This window comes from Papaver somniferum, unplaced genomic scaffold, assembly GCF_003573695.1.
Source record: "Papaver somniferum cultivar HN1 unplaced genomic scaffold, ASM357369v1 unplaced-scaffold_35, whole genome shotgun sequence".
Taxonomy (NCBI): domain Eukaryota; kingdom Viridiplantae; phylum Streptophyta; class Magnoliopsida; order Ranunculales; family Papaveraceae; genus Papaver; species Papaver somniferum.
The window spans coordinates 1,491,727-1,506,666 of record NW_020645971.1 but is presented as its reverse complement, the minus strand read 5'-3'; the positions used below and the strand labels follow the sequence as shown (position 1 = coordinate 1,506,666).

General features: G+C 40.4%; 1 protein-coding gene across 1 annotated transcript; it reads right to left on the bottom strand.

The window, feature by feature from the left end:
* Positions 1–1,149: 1,149 nt before the first annotated feature.
* Positions 1,150–5,292, bottom strand: LOC113342302 (probable polygalacturonase). Its single transcript, XM_026586888.1, has 6 exons — positions 5,091–5,292; positions 3,638–3,958; positions 3,384–3,504; positions 3,107–3,281; positions 2,941–3,011; positions 1,150–2,837 (listed from the first exon to the last, which is right to left on the bottom strand). Exons 1-6 carry the CDS (start codon positions 5,100–5,102, stop codon positions 2,164–2,166), a joined length of 1,374 nt encoding a protein of 457 aa, XP_026442673.1. The 5' UTR covers positions 5,103–5,292; the 3' UTR covers positions 1,150–2,163.
* Positions 5,293–14,940: the final 9,648 nt, after the last annotated feature.

Below are 14,940 nucleotides of genomic sequence, written 5' to 3'. Positions count from 1 at the left end.
ATCTAATCGACGAGGAGTCCGTTCGGAAGCAAATGTCCAGTAATAATGAGATATTAATTAGAGGTGCCATCTTGCAAGACTTCTTCTATAGATAAGAAAAGAACTAGTAGTAGTTGGATGTCTAAGAAGCATACTGATACATATAGAAATGTAAGCGTGGATTCTACAGCTACTAGCAGTAGTCGTAGAGGTAGTCATGAAGAAAACAAAGACAGTGGGGAAGAGCTGTGTAGCAGAAGAATTCTAATAGGGAAAAGATGTAAACCCTTGAACTTGTCCCCACCTTCTCATGATCATCAAGATTCATCAAGCAGCGTGCCTGTAGCAGTTACGAGCAGGCCTGGTACTCGATAGTACTGAATGGACATGTGTGTTGTGTACCCTCCTCCATATGAGAAGCTAGTCATTTCTTTCTTGCTTGCTTGTTTTTCTTTTACTCGATATGAGAAGCTAGTCATTTCTTTACCCTTCTTTTTATCCCCTTGGTGAAATTCTGGCTCAAACAAATTGTAGATGATTTGAGGATTGAAATCTTCTGCATATAAGAGTAGTAGTAGTACTACTAGGTGAATAACATGTACAAGTGGTCCAAAAAGTATGAACAACAAAAATCGTATATTTTTTCTATATGCGGTGGAGACAAAACTTTTTATTATTCGAATCATCATATAGCCTCACTTCACATCCATCTACCAACAACATCTTACAAATTTACATTGACAAAGACAAGAAGAAAAAGAAGCAATACCAACAATCTTATATAGAGATTTCACACTAGAGCTGGCAAACGGGCGGGACGGGTCTGGCTTGTGACCAACCCGCGGGTTACGGGTTAATACAAGTCTGAGTTTGCGGGTTGAAATTCTTCACGGGTGGTCATTTATCCCACCCGCGCCCGTCCCGGGTAAAACTCGCGGGTTCATGGGTGCTCACGGGTTAACTGGTTTTTGTTGAGTCAACTCGCCAAAAACCGATTTCTGGGCTATTTCCGGTCACATTCAGGACATCTCAATTTCACAAGCAAACTCTAAACTGCTCATTCAATTCCAAGCCGTACCATTACTATTATTTCAATTTCACAAGCAAAACTGTTGAATACGAATACCTGGAACAAGTAAATCATGGATCTGAACTAAAAACTGAACAACATGACCAAATCAAACAGAACTTGTATATATAATCATCACCAATTACAATCATACAATAAACTAAAACATGTGAAATTCAAACAAATCCACCCAAATTACATCTCAAAACCTTAATCAAACCAACTAGATCTACTAAGAACAAGTCAAATTACAAGTCAAACTGAAGATTGAACTCAAATCGAATGAAAAAAAACATCTTACATATTATTAATCGAACAGACGGCCAAACAAATTCAATCAATTTTCTCCTCCGATCTTCACGAACCCAGAAAATCAATTCGCTCTTGTTTTTCTCTTCAAGACTTCAAACAATTTGTTATTCAAGCTAATCAAAAAATTTATATAAAGAAGAAAACAAATAGGAAAATCTGATTACCTGCCTTTGATCTTTAGATCTAATAATTTTTCGATTTGTTGTTCTGTGAATCTGTGAAAATCTGTCAGTCAGGAGACTCAGCAGGCCAGGGAAGAAGAAAAAAAGAGGAAGAAAGAAGATGAAGGCGGCCTAGGGTTTTTTCGTTTTTATATGAGGAAGAAAGAACATGACACGTAACAGCTAATTGTGTCATTGTGTGACACGCAGCCTAAGTGGATGTGGGTGGGGACTGAGCCGGGTTACTCGCGGGTTGCACGGGACGGGACGGGTTAACCCGTTTATTCACAAGCCACTAATTATACAACCCGCGCCCGTCTTGTTTAGTTACGATCCGGGACGGGCACGGGTTTGTACGGGACGGGACGGGCCAACCCGCGGGTTTTGGCTCGGATTGCCAGCTCTATTTCACACTACCAAAAATTTCCTTGCACATGAATGAAGAATTGGAACTGTACATAAAAAGCTGCTGCCGGACGGGGATATTACTACTTCATCTAAATCGAAAATCAAGAATTGGAACTGGAGTGGTGCAGGTTGACGTCTGCACTTTATTGAGGAAAGAATTCGAGTCCACAAATAGAAGAAATTTAGACACATTGTACAGTGGGGTATGATAAAAAAAGGAAGGAGTTGATATTCTCACAGGGCTGCGGAGTACCCAGCAGAAGGTTCCAGAGAATAACAAACAGAAGAAGAGTTTGAATATAAGCTTTGGAGCTCGGGGCAAGGTTCTGGAAGCACTGATTGGGAGAATCCAAACGTATTTGAACAAGCCCATGAAGTGGAAGGGTCTGAAGCCGTAGATAATGAGATATTGAATAGACAAATAGAAGTGAAAGGAGATTCTTGGATTCCAATGAAGTTTCCAGCTCTAGAAATGTTTTTGCCAACCATATCCTTCAATGTAATGCCATCAACAATTGGAAGAGCGTCGGGATTAAAGTTTTCATCGGGGTGTGCTCCAAAATGACCGGAGGCCTCAACGGCCTTTTGGACATTTTCCACTGCAACATCGGAAATAAGAATGTCTTTTATATAACCTCCCCTGCCCTTGGTAGTCTTCAGATTAATGCCAGTGAAAGAGTCATGAATATGAAGATGCTCTGCAAACACACTTGAGATCCCACCAGACATCTCACTGCCGAATGCAAGGCCGGAGCCTAAAGATGCTCGAAGTTGAACCCGCTTGATGTGGACTTGTGTCGTGGGTCTTCCATATGTGATTCCATACTCATCCCAACCGCTCTTGAGCACAATCGCATCATGCCCAACACTGATAGTGCAGTTCTCTATACATATGTTATCAGAAGAATCTGAAAAGTGAAGTGTGTGAGGCAGGGAAGCTTAAAATGTGGAACTATACAGGCAACGACATTTAGTTGTAATTATGGTCTAGCAAAATGGATCATCACAAACCTGGCACTATTCCATCGGTAAAAGGAGAATCAGATGGAGAGCGTACTGTTATGTTCAGAACTTGCACATTGCTGCATTACGTGAAAAAGAATATGTTCTCAGTTCCCTTGTTTTGCGAGTTCTTCTTTATAACAACTTAATTGACAAAAAGAATAAAATCCCACACCTGCAATAAACTGGATGAATATTCCAGTATGGGGAATTCAAGAAGGTCAGATTTGAAATCACGACATCATCGGAACTGATAAATTCCACTAGGTGTGGGCGACTGTAATTCAAGGATTGGGACGTATACCAGTCCCACCAAACAGAACCTTGGCCATCAATTGTTCCATTGTCACCTGAGTATTGATAATTTTATTTCACATGCTATTAGTTGTGCTTCAAATGAAGAAAAAAACAAGATAATGAAGAACATTAAAATGTCGGATATATATGCTTGCCTGTTATCACAACATCTTTTAAGTTATATCCTGTTATCAAACTGCGATATCTTCCTCCCGGATGTTCAGTCCCTCTGCCATATGACGGCAAGGGTTCAATTAGTTCCCAGTGTGAGATGTTCTGAGAACAAGTGAAGAGAACAAATAAGAAAATGAATTGTGTTTTCGCTCCTTGATATCAAAAAACCACGAGAAACAGTACTTTGAAAACCTTCTAGATGCTGATTACACTTGGAGGTGGGTAAAATTGATACCTGGGATCCAAGGAGGAGAGCACCCCTTGCCAAGAAAAGTGTGAGGTGACTGGTGAGATTGAAACTTCCAGTTAGCCATCTCCCTGGAGGCACATAGAGCTGTGCTCCACCCTTGTCCGCAAAAGAATTGAGATAGAAGATAGCATTCTGAAAGGCAAGAGTATTCAGTGTTTTTCCATCTCCAACTGCTCCAAACTCATTTATAGATACACTATGAGGTCGTGGTTCTAAACCCTTGTTATATTTGCATCCCCAGTCACTTCCTTCTCCATAAATTTCAACAGCGCCATTATTCAGTAACAAAAGAAATAACAATGCCACCTGAAGAGTAATTTAAATCATTAGTGAACATGAGCATAATCTCTCTAACAAGTTTGAGGTTCTACATATAAGCATTTTTTAACAAGTCGGATACCAAAGAAACAGAATGGAATCAACAAAGTTACATTGGTTTGCGTCGATGCAGATAACTCATCCACAAGAATATTAAACTGCGGAAAAGGCTAAACACACCACAATGTTTGTGCAACTATTCTCTCACATTATCGGACAAAATGGGTAAAGACTAGTTCCCAGAACGTTGAGACAAAGTTGCACAGTAGATAGAAACTTGCGAAGACTAGTAGACGACTTAAAAAGGAACTGACAAAACATCCCCAAAACTAGACCCTGAAGTTGAATTTGACTCAACACGGGGAAACTTGCTGATTGAGAGTAAAGCATGGTATGATGAATTATAAAAGAGAAGAAACTGCTAACAATGACGAATAGAAGAGCAAGTCAAGTAAGATTAAGTTGATTAAGAGAATTTTTAAGGTACTCAACAGAACACGGTATGACAACTTAACTACTGGATAATCTGTTCAAGCAAATTTAATCCCCGTAAACGATAATCCTGTACTCTATCATTTCCTATGACTGAATGTATGTGAATTAGAATTTGGTTCTTCCAAATGTAGGAGGAATAGGAATCCATATACTTAATAGAGAGAGAGAACACAGATGATTGGATTGTAGAAGAAAATGAATAGTAGAATGACAAACTTACGATTTACAGGGACATTATATGATTGTGAAAAGCAAAAGCATTGTTGCAAAAACAATACCAAACCAAGCCAGAAATGAAAAGACAAATTCTCATATACAAAATTCAAGCAAAAAAAAAGAAAAGGAACAGTAATTAATCACTAGACCTACTACTATATAGCTCAGCAGAATTCAAAACATAGTCAAAAGAAGAATAGAATCTGAAAAGGCAAAAGTATCCACTTTTAGTAATAAGCTATAACATATGTCTGTCAAAAAAATCAGTAGGTTTGAGATAACAACACCCTCTAAAATGAGAATTTATCCACTGCTCAATTTAGAGAACCAAACTCATTTGTACATAGTCACAAAGACCCAATGTCCATATCAAATAAAAAATAATAACACAACTAAACAACGTACTTACTAGCCTCTTCATGAGCTTCTTCTCCTTCCTCTTCTTCAAGATGAGTCAAAATTGAAGAGACAACAGAACAAGAAGAAGAAACAGAGATGTCAATAGCAACAATCTCTGGAGAAAAAAAGAAGAAGAAGAAAGAGTATTTTGGTTTTTTTAAGTATAGAGAGATTCTTTTAGAAGAAAATAATAATAATAATAATGGATGGTAGTAGCAGTAGTATAAGAGAAAACAAAATAAGTAAGCAAAGACAGCTCCTCCTGTAATAATACTAATAGCTGGACGGGCCCAATCAAAAACAAAAAGAAAAGAAAATACCAGTACATTTTTGTTTAGGTATAAATTAAGATAGTAGGAGTATTAATATTAATTAGCACTAATTACGTTGCCAATAAAAACTTTTTCCATTTAAAACGTTTTTGCGCCGACAATATGTTTGGTCTTTGTAACGGTTCATCTGTCTGTCTGTCTGTCTCTATCTACTCCTGGAACTATATATATATATATGATCACTGATCACCACCAGCCAGCCAATCACTAGTAGTGAGTAAGTAGTCCTTGAGAAAGAGATAAAGCAGGCAGCTTGTTTGGTTTTTTTTCTTTCTTTAATCACTAGTTAGTTCTTTTATATAGATAGATAGAGATAGATAGATACTCCAGTCCAGTTTGTGATTCTGTACGTATTTAGTGTTTAGTAGTAGCTCAACAGCTGTGTATTGATTTCATAAGATTTTATTTACGCAGGTCTAGTTTGGCAGTTTGTCTACTCCAAAACATAACATGTAGCTCGGGTCATTCCTAGTAAAAACAACAATTACTAATGCCGGATTAACTGACTGACACAGCATATTTCTAAAGGAGGAAAACAGTATCTAAACCCTCTTGGAAACGCATCTCTCTCTTTCTCTCTCCAGAAAACAAAAACTTTTCATCTTCATATTGCTCATATTTGGTCCTTTTAGATGAGCGAGGATTATTGTTTTTCTTTAATTTTAATAGATTTTTTAATAAAATAAGACGTTGTTTTTTAATCTATGGTGTCTTTTGACACATTTCTTCGCTTTTGGGACGATTTTTTCTTCGCTTTGATGGTGATTTGTTCAATCTTTGTTGGTTGTTTCATGACTTGTTATTCTAGATTCGAGAACATCGGCGATTCAACATGGCATAGCTTTGAGTTCATCTTCAACAAAAGGGATTTAGGGCATCCAAATTTTTCGTTCAATATACAAGATTAAGGGCTAATCACTCCTTTGTTTTTGGAGCATCTCTTGTTATAGAAGACAAACATTCAAAATGGTCGGAATTGATTCCGGATTATACCATCTTTTCTCTCTACTTTTCATACAAAAATTGGGTACCTTTGCGGTATTTTACTCTTTCTCTTCATGAATTACATGTAGTTGGTATCTTTATTTGTATTTGGGTTTTAAGTTACTTGTATTTTGATGTACTTTTTCTTGTAAACAATCCCAACAAGTTACTTATTATTAAATCTTTAATGTGGTAAATATTATACAATTGATTGAGAGCCACATACGTGGCAAGTACATTTACGATTTTCCTTTTGGCGAGGCATCCAAAACATATACTCCGTTACATGGAATATGAAAGAAACACAATGCAGTAGTAATAATTGATAAGAGTACGTTCCTTCCTAGGTTTCGTTTATGCTCATCATCTATAGTTTGTTATTATAATATACCACCTGCCTTAATCATGATGTTCCATGCATGGCTGTATACTCTTCGTTTGGTATATTTGGGAAACAATTGCTAAAGAAAGCAGTAATAATATAAGTATCTATTTTGATGGTTGCTTTTCTTTAATACTCATATAGTTGAGTCAGCATCCATAAATCGTCAAAAGTTTTTTTTTTCCTTTATTTCAAGTTATGTCCTATGTGGTTTTTCTAACAAGGTTTTAACGAGACAACATCTCGCCGACGATGAATTTTTATTCAAAATGTTGATATTGTGCTTTTTTTCCTTCGTCAATATATTTTTTTTCCATTGGGTTTTTACTGGAAAGGTTTTAGTGAGGAAATTTAATTCAACATGGTGGTCATTTAAGGGGAACTTGTATCAATTTCGGTTATTTGGTGGATTCCCACCATTAACTAGGTTATTTTGTTAGATCAAATTAACATAACAATCTCCTAGAAATTTGGATATTCTTCTGAACCACATAACATATAACCGCAAACCGTTTTATTCACTTACAGTAATGTATATGCATCTTGGCTCTTTTGTCGAAGAAACTCCATCAACGACTTCATCAAATCAAGAAGTTAGCATTAATGCATCATTCAAGTTCTCAATGAGTTGAAGAAGAACATAGACTCTGGAAAAGTGTTAATCAAAGACAATATTGCTTGTGCAATATAAAAGAAGACTTCATCAACTAGCAGACATCTTCATGAAAGCACAATGATCTTCTACATTCAAGAAATTCGCTCGTCAAAATTTGAAAGTCTCGACTCAAACATTTTAAAGCCAAGAGTTAACTGAAGTACTTATCAGGGGGAGCATCATAATTAATAAAAGGTATTTTACTGGAGTATCAAGTTGTACTCTTTTTCCTTCGTTAAAGTTTTCTCCCCCTGGATTTTGCTTGTCAAGGTTTTAACGAGGCAACATATGCATGTCCATCTCTGTTCTAAGTTTTCTCATAATTGTACTCTTTTCACTTCAATCAGGTTTTGCCCCTTCGGATTTTCCTGACAAGGTTTTAATGAGACAATTAGCTTAGATACAGTGGTCATCTAGGGGGAGTGTTAGAAACTGCATTTTCTCATATAGATGCCCACTTTGATGGAACCCTATTACTTGGGCACCTCGTAACCCTTTGTACTACACACATATCAATAGAATTCTCTCTTTTTCTCTCCCTCTACTTTGTGTCGCCTTCTCTACTTTATAAAACTCGTTACTTTTTTTTCTTTTGCATATCAGAAAATCGTCCTGAGTCTTTTGGCTCCCATAAACTTTCCATCTCTTTTTCTCTATGCTAATGATCTTCCATTGTATGTGTTGCAGAAAATTCAAGTTATTGCCATCCCAATCTCAATATTTTCCCAAGACTATCTAGTTTGGCAACTTAGTAAATTTGATAATATTATTGTCAAAGAAGCTTACAGGTGGTTTTTGAAGATTAAAAAGAACTTGTCACCAGTTTGTAAAGACTAGAAAGCCGTCTGGAGAATATAACACCCCCAAAAACTTAGAACTTTTTGGTGGTTGTTAGCACACAATAAGGTCCAAGTCAGTGAGACTCTTTATCGCCTAGGTATCGGGTCTTCTCCTGGATACCCATTATGTGATAACCATTTTGAGACTGAACTACACCTATTTTTCCAATGCCCCTTGGTTCAACCAATCTGGGATACACTTGCATCAAAATTCAACTTTAGATTTCAACTGGAATCTATTACTGCTTTTTGGCTTGTTAACATTTGTACTACTAAAATATCGTTTAATGGTCTGCAGGGAACGTCTTTGATTCCTTTTATACTTTGACACGTCTGGATGGCTCGCAATAAGCTAGTATTTCACTCTCTTCCTTTTAAGAGTCTTATTGTTTTGGTCAGGGCTTATCGAGCTGCTAGGGAATATTCTTGCATTATGCATTCTAGTACTCAGACAGATCCACATCAGGAGATTTTCATCTCTTAGGCACCACCTCGCCCTCCTTATATAAAATTGAATATTGACGGCGCTGCGTTACTTTATGTAGGTGCTGGAGTTGGAGGTGTTCTGCATGATGCTACAGGACAGTTTCTGGCCTTTTATGCTACCCATATGTGTGTACATATTTCATCATCAAACACGTGTATACAGGAAGACACGTGGAGAGCATGCGGACAAAGTCATCAAAACATGATGACACACGCCCACAGCCAAGAAGCCCGTCCCGTCGACGTCGGATCTTTGCCCGAACAAATCTAAGGGCAGAAGTTAAAAGATGTATCGAAAACACGATGTACTGCGGAGCACCAAATAACTCCCGAAGAGTTACTTTATCTCATCCCCAAAAGAAGCTAAGATCAACGGTGAAGAGAAGGTTAACTGACATGGATGCGACAGGGGCAAAAGACACTTGTCTGACACGAGCATGCGTCTCAACTACCCGCATTAAACACTCTGAGCAGTATACGTGTCGATCAACCCGTGGAACGAACGAGGATGACTCTGCATGATCAAGTAATGAGCGAAGATCTCCGCGTGATGGATACAAAAAACAAGAAGATAAGGTTCCAACGGCCCTCAGAAATGGGTCCCACACTCTAACCCTATAAATACCCCCTCTCCAACAACAGTAAGGGGATCGGAAAAAGGAGGGAGGGAAGGAGAGAGAGAAGGATTGTGAGTGTAAGTTTGTCCTTTAGAATACACAGACCTATGTAAACTCCAAAGTCATTCGACTATCTCTGTAATCATCAAGTAGATAGTGAAACAACAACCCCGTGGATGTAGGCCTTAGTGCTGAACCACGTAAATCCCAGTCTTATTTACATTTCAGCACTTTATATTCGTCTAACGCTCCATGAGTTTTACTTTTATACTTCGTTTTCTTTATCTTCCCCCTGCGTAAACGCCTCTCGAGATATTATTAGATGAGGCTATGATAAACCCGAAGGTTTTGAGCCAAGGAATCAATGCAATTGTATCATCAGTGCGAGTATGTACCTAGAGTGCGAACATTGTTTGTGAACATATAGTTGCCTTCGTAATTTACGTGTTCACAATTTGGCGCTAGAAACAGGGACTTCGTCCCGGTAAAAGATTTATCTTATCCTGTGATTTCATCTTAAACTAGCATATGATTGCTCTGCTTCATTAGCTCTGACAGTATTTATTTTACCATATTAAAAAAACGCACCCATTATCTTCGTTAGCTCCGGCAGTATCTTCGTTTATTGGTTAAAAGATTTACTACCTAGATCCATGAATTTACATTTTTTTTTAGATCTCGTACGGACATGTCTTCCCGGTGGGTTTTCGTAAATTTTCAAAGGATCTACAGGCATTTTTAAAAGATATCTTCTCGCGTTTCCACGTACTTTCAATGAATCCACACTTTTCGTAAGACTTTAGCCCGTGTATTTTAACTCATGTGTTTTAATCGAATGAGCCTCCCTAAGTGGCCATCGGGCAGTTTTTCCCTGTCTTGGAGTAAGGTATTTCACAAACTAACCCGATCCGCACGGACATTTCTGTGTCTCGCTGTTTGAAATTCCCTTGTGCAGAGAGAAAGCGACAAAAGGACCCACTATGGAAAAGATGCAGGAAGCAGGAAAGTCCAAAGCCTCGTCAAAGGAAGCACCAAGAACAACCCCGGTCATCACCCGAAGCAAGCAGAAAGGGGACAAAGCCAAAATGACTAGCCAGAGGCAGGATACCGCGGAAATCACTTCGCCGATGAATGCTAACTCCGTTGCAGCCGCGGCTCCCAGAGCAGCGGCGACAAAGTACAGTATGGCGGCGGCAACCCTGAAGGCTGCAGAAGCCAGCAAAACTTTTGCTACGAATAAATTTCATCAGCCAAAAGAAAAGGTGGATGAATCCAGAACACATCAACCCGCGCACCCGCCAACCTTCGGAATGCCATCAACAAACGATCAGAATCAAACTGTGCCGGCGGCTCTAACACCGCAGATGGGCACTCAGCCCGATTTGGAAATGCCAACAATCGAAGCTGAACCTCTACCACCTTTAGTACAGACCGTAGAAGAAGAAGGCACCATGGCCGTAGTAGCACGAGCTGGAACTCCATGAAGAACAACTGATGACCTCTTATTACACCATCTACGGATTCAATGGGGCACCCACGAAGCCATTGGGAGACATCGTGTTGCAAGTAAACGCCGGACCCATGAAAGTAGAAACACGATTCAGCGTGGTTGACGCCCCATCCCCCTACAACGCCATTATCGGACGAAAGTGGTTACATAAACTCAAGGGAGTGGCGGCAACTTACTACCAATATCTCAGATTCCCTACACCTGAGGGAGTGATGGAAATCAAGGGAGATCGGGTCTCTGCAAGAGAGTGCCAAGCCACTCAGGATCGTATCAACAACAAGAGCAGCAAAAAACCCTAAGAATTAAAAATAAAGAAGCCGCGAAAGAAAAGGCCATAGACCTATTCCTCAAGGAAACCACAGGGAGGGGTTTGACAAAGGATGATAATGCCCTAAACACAGAAGAAGGTACTTCAGCAGCCAACAAAGGACAAAAGCATACCAAATAGCAATTAAAGAACGTCCCAGTCCTCGGGGATCCGAAGACGGTGTTCACACCAGTAGAGCCCGTAAAAGAAATCAACATAGGAACGGAAGCAAACCCGAAGATGATCAAAGTAGGGACCATAATGGACGAAAGAAGAGAAGATTCCTTAACCAAATTACTTAAAGAATACGCGGATGTATTCGCCTGGAAGCTAGGAGATATGCCGGGGATTGACCCGAAAATAATCCAACACGAGCTGCACATCAAACCAGGCACGCCACCTTTCAGGCAGAAAATAAGAAAAGTTGCACCGGAGTACCATAAGGCAGTGGAAAAAGAACTTCGGAAACTACCAGAAGCGGGGTTCATCAAAGAAGTCAAGTACCCTACATGGATCTCCAACATGGTCGTCGTTCCTAAGAAAAATGGAGGGGTTAGGATATGCATCGATTTTACTAACCTCAACAAGGCATGTCCAAAGGACAGCTATCCCCTGCCAAGCATAGATCAGCTGGTTGAAGCAGTAGAAGGATACGAAGAGCTGTCTTTCATGGATGGATATTCTGGTTACAACCAAGTAGCCCTGGCAGAAGAAGATCAACTACACACAGCATTCTACACCCCACATGGCCTTTATTGCTACACTAGAATGCCCTTTGGACTTCGAAACGCAGGGGCAACATACCAAAGAATGGTCGATGCTATCTTCAGGCCATGGATTGGTAGTACCTTAGAAGTCTACGTTGATGACATGCTCGTCAAAAGTAAGCTGCGCAAAGATCACCATCAGGATCTGAGAGATATCTTCGAAGCAATGAGGAAACATCACATGAAAGTAAACCCAGAGAAATGCACCTTCGGTGTCACTTCAGGGAAATTCCTCGGATATCTGGTAACAAAAAGGGGCATTGAGGTAGACCCAGCGAAGATTCAAGCCATAGTAGAAATGCCATCCCCGAAGAATTTAAAAGAAGTGCAGAAGCTCAATGGGTCCATAGCAGCCTTGGGCAGATTTATTGCCCGATCCTCGGACAAATGCAAACATTTTTTCAATATTCTCAAAAAAGGGAGTAAGTTTGAATGGACCGCAGAATGCGAAGAGCCTTCCAGAAATCAAAGAACACCTGGCTTCAATTCCAATCCTGCAGAAGCCTGATCCTGATGAGGTTTTGGCATTGTACATAGCAGCGACGGAAGACGCAGTTAGCGCAGTTTGGTCAAAACCAATACGAAGATAGAACACCTATCTATTATGTCAGTAAGACCCTCAATTGCGGAAAGGAACTACACGAAGATCGAACAACTTATCCTAGCATTGGTATGGGCTACTCAAAAGCTGAGAACCTACTTCCTAACTCACTTCATCCGGGTCCCATGCAAAGCACCACTGGAAGCAGTCCTTAAAAGCGCAGGAAAAGTGGGCAGAATAGCCAAGTGGAACACCCACCTGGACCAATTCAACATCATCATGAAATTCAACATTCCCGAAAATCCCAAGTTTTGGCGGATTTCTTAGCAGACCTCCCCCTGGACAACGACGGAGATTAGGGAATACCAGAAGCCGAGGAAGAAAGCAAGGATCCAATGGATATCCTCGAACCCGCGAGTCAAAGACAATGGGAAGTCTTCGTCGATGGCAAAAATAAGGAAGGAGCAGGAATAGGCATCGTCATCACCACCCCAACCGGAGAAAGGATCGTACAGGCACTCAGGTTAGAATTCAAAGAGCATACTAACAACATCGTCGAATACGAGGCAGTCGTACATGCCCTCCGTTTAATAAGAGATGGGGGTAACCGATGTAAGACTGACAAGTGATTCGCAGCTTGTCATACGGCAAATAGGGCTCGAGTACAATGTGTACGACGACACCCTCTCAGCTTACATGGCCTTGGTCCAAACATTGGCATCACAAATTCCGAACATCAAGTTCCGGCACTTATGCAGAAGGGATCTCAGGCACGCGGATGCCCTAGCATATATATCATCCATGCTGAAGGACAAAAGCGTCGAAGCTATTAAATAACAAGGGTATACGAGCCTTCGATTGCATCACAATTCTCCTTCGCTACCAATCAAGATACAGTGGAAGAAAATATCGAAGACCAGGTAGGAGAAGACATCCATAACGATTTTGACGAAGAAGATATCCTGTCAAGAGCAAATCAAGACGAAGATTTCAGCAACGAAGATGATTGGAGAATGGTGATCCATGCGTTTCAAGAAGGAACTTACCCGCGGATCATAAACAAGCCAGGAAAATACTCTCCAAAGTAGGAAGATATGACCTTCGGGATGGAATCCTGTACAAGAAATCCTTCCTCGGACCGTTACTACGCTGCTTGTCCAGGAAAGAGGGGCATCGAATTCTAAACGACATCCATTATGGTGACGCAGGGAATCATAGCGGCATGAGATCACTAGCCGACAAAGCAAAAATGCAAGGATATTACTGGCCCACAATGATACAGGATGCCGCAAGAATGTCCCGACGATGTGAAGAATGTCAGCGTTTCGCCAAAAAGATACACGCGCCAGCAACAACGTTAAATTCTGTAGTAGCCCGTGGCCATTTGCAAAATGGGGCATAGATATCGTCGGGCCTTTCATCGAAGGATCAGGGAAAAGACGATTTTTGATAGTAGCCACGGACTACTTCAGTAAATGGGTGGAAGCTAAAGCCTTAGCCAGGATCAGAGACGTGGATGTGTTTACTTTCATATTCCAAAACATCATTTGCAGGTTCGGCATACCAGCAGAAATCGTGTCCGATAATGGTAAGCAGTTACAGGGAAAAATATAGACATGCTCTTCGATACTTTCAAAATAAGGAAGAACAAATCCACCCCCATATACCCTCAAAGCAACGGACAAGCGGAAGCCACTAACAAGACCCTCGCCCTTATCCTCAAAAAGCAATTAGACGAACATAAGGGGCGATGGTGTGAACAGTTGCACAATGTGTTATGGGCATACAGGACAACACGAAGATCTGCCACTGGGGAATCCCCGTTTCTCCTCACTTATGGAGCTGAAGCAGTCATCCCAACAGAGATCCTCATGCCAACCACAAAGACGAAGCATGGGAGAAAAATCTCACAACAGACATGATGTTAGAGAGATTGGACGACCTGGAAGGAAGAAGGGAAGCAGCATTGCAGAAGATGGAAAATTATCAACGAAGACTAGCAAGGGAGTACAACAAAAAGGTAAAACTTCGAAATTTTGTAGAGGGGCAGTATGTGCTAAGAACAATCCCACAGTATCAACGAGAAAAGAAATGGGGAAAGCTAGCACCTACGTGGGGAGGACCTTTTATAATACACGACATTGCGGGAAACGGTTCCTACATCTTCGCAATCTGAAAGGCGAGGTTCTCCGCATCCTTGGAATGCTAAGTGGCTCAAACCATACTACCCATAGGAGCAACGCAGCTTTGCATCTGCGTGAAGAATACCAGAAGAAGAAGGCAGCGTAACCGCTCTACATGTTTCTATCTCTGGACGAGGAGTAGCAGCCTCAACCTATCAATCAAACAAGCTTTCTGAAATTCGAGTAAACAAAACTATCAACAATATTGGGGAAAGTAGTTAATCTACAATCTCTCAGGGCTCTCCCATCAGTGTCCA

Bases quoted from the DNA above. Each gene is read 5' to 3' on its own strand.
- LOC113342302 (XM_026586888.1), bottom strand. The intron at 3,282-3,383 runs GCAAGCATATAT...ATCAATACTCAG, and splicing joins AAAAGATGTTGTGATAACAG to GTGACAATGGAACAATTGAT. The intron at 2,838-2,940 runs GTTTGTGATGAT...TTCACTTTTCAG, and splicing joins TACCGATGGAATAGTGCCAG to ATTCTTCTGATAACATATGT.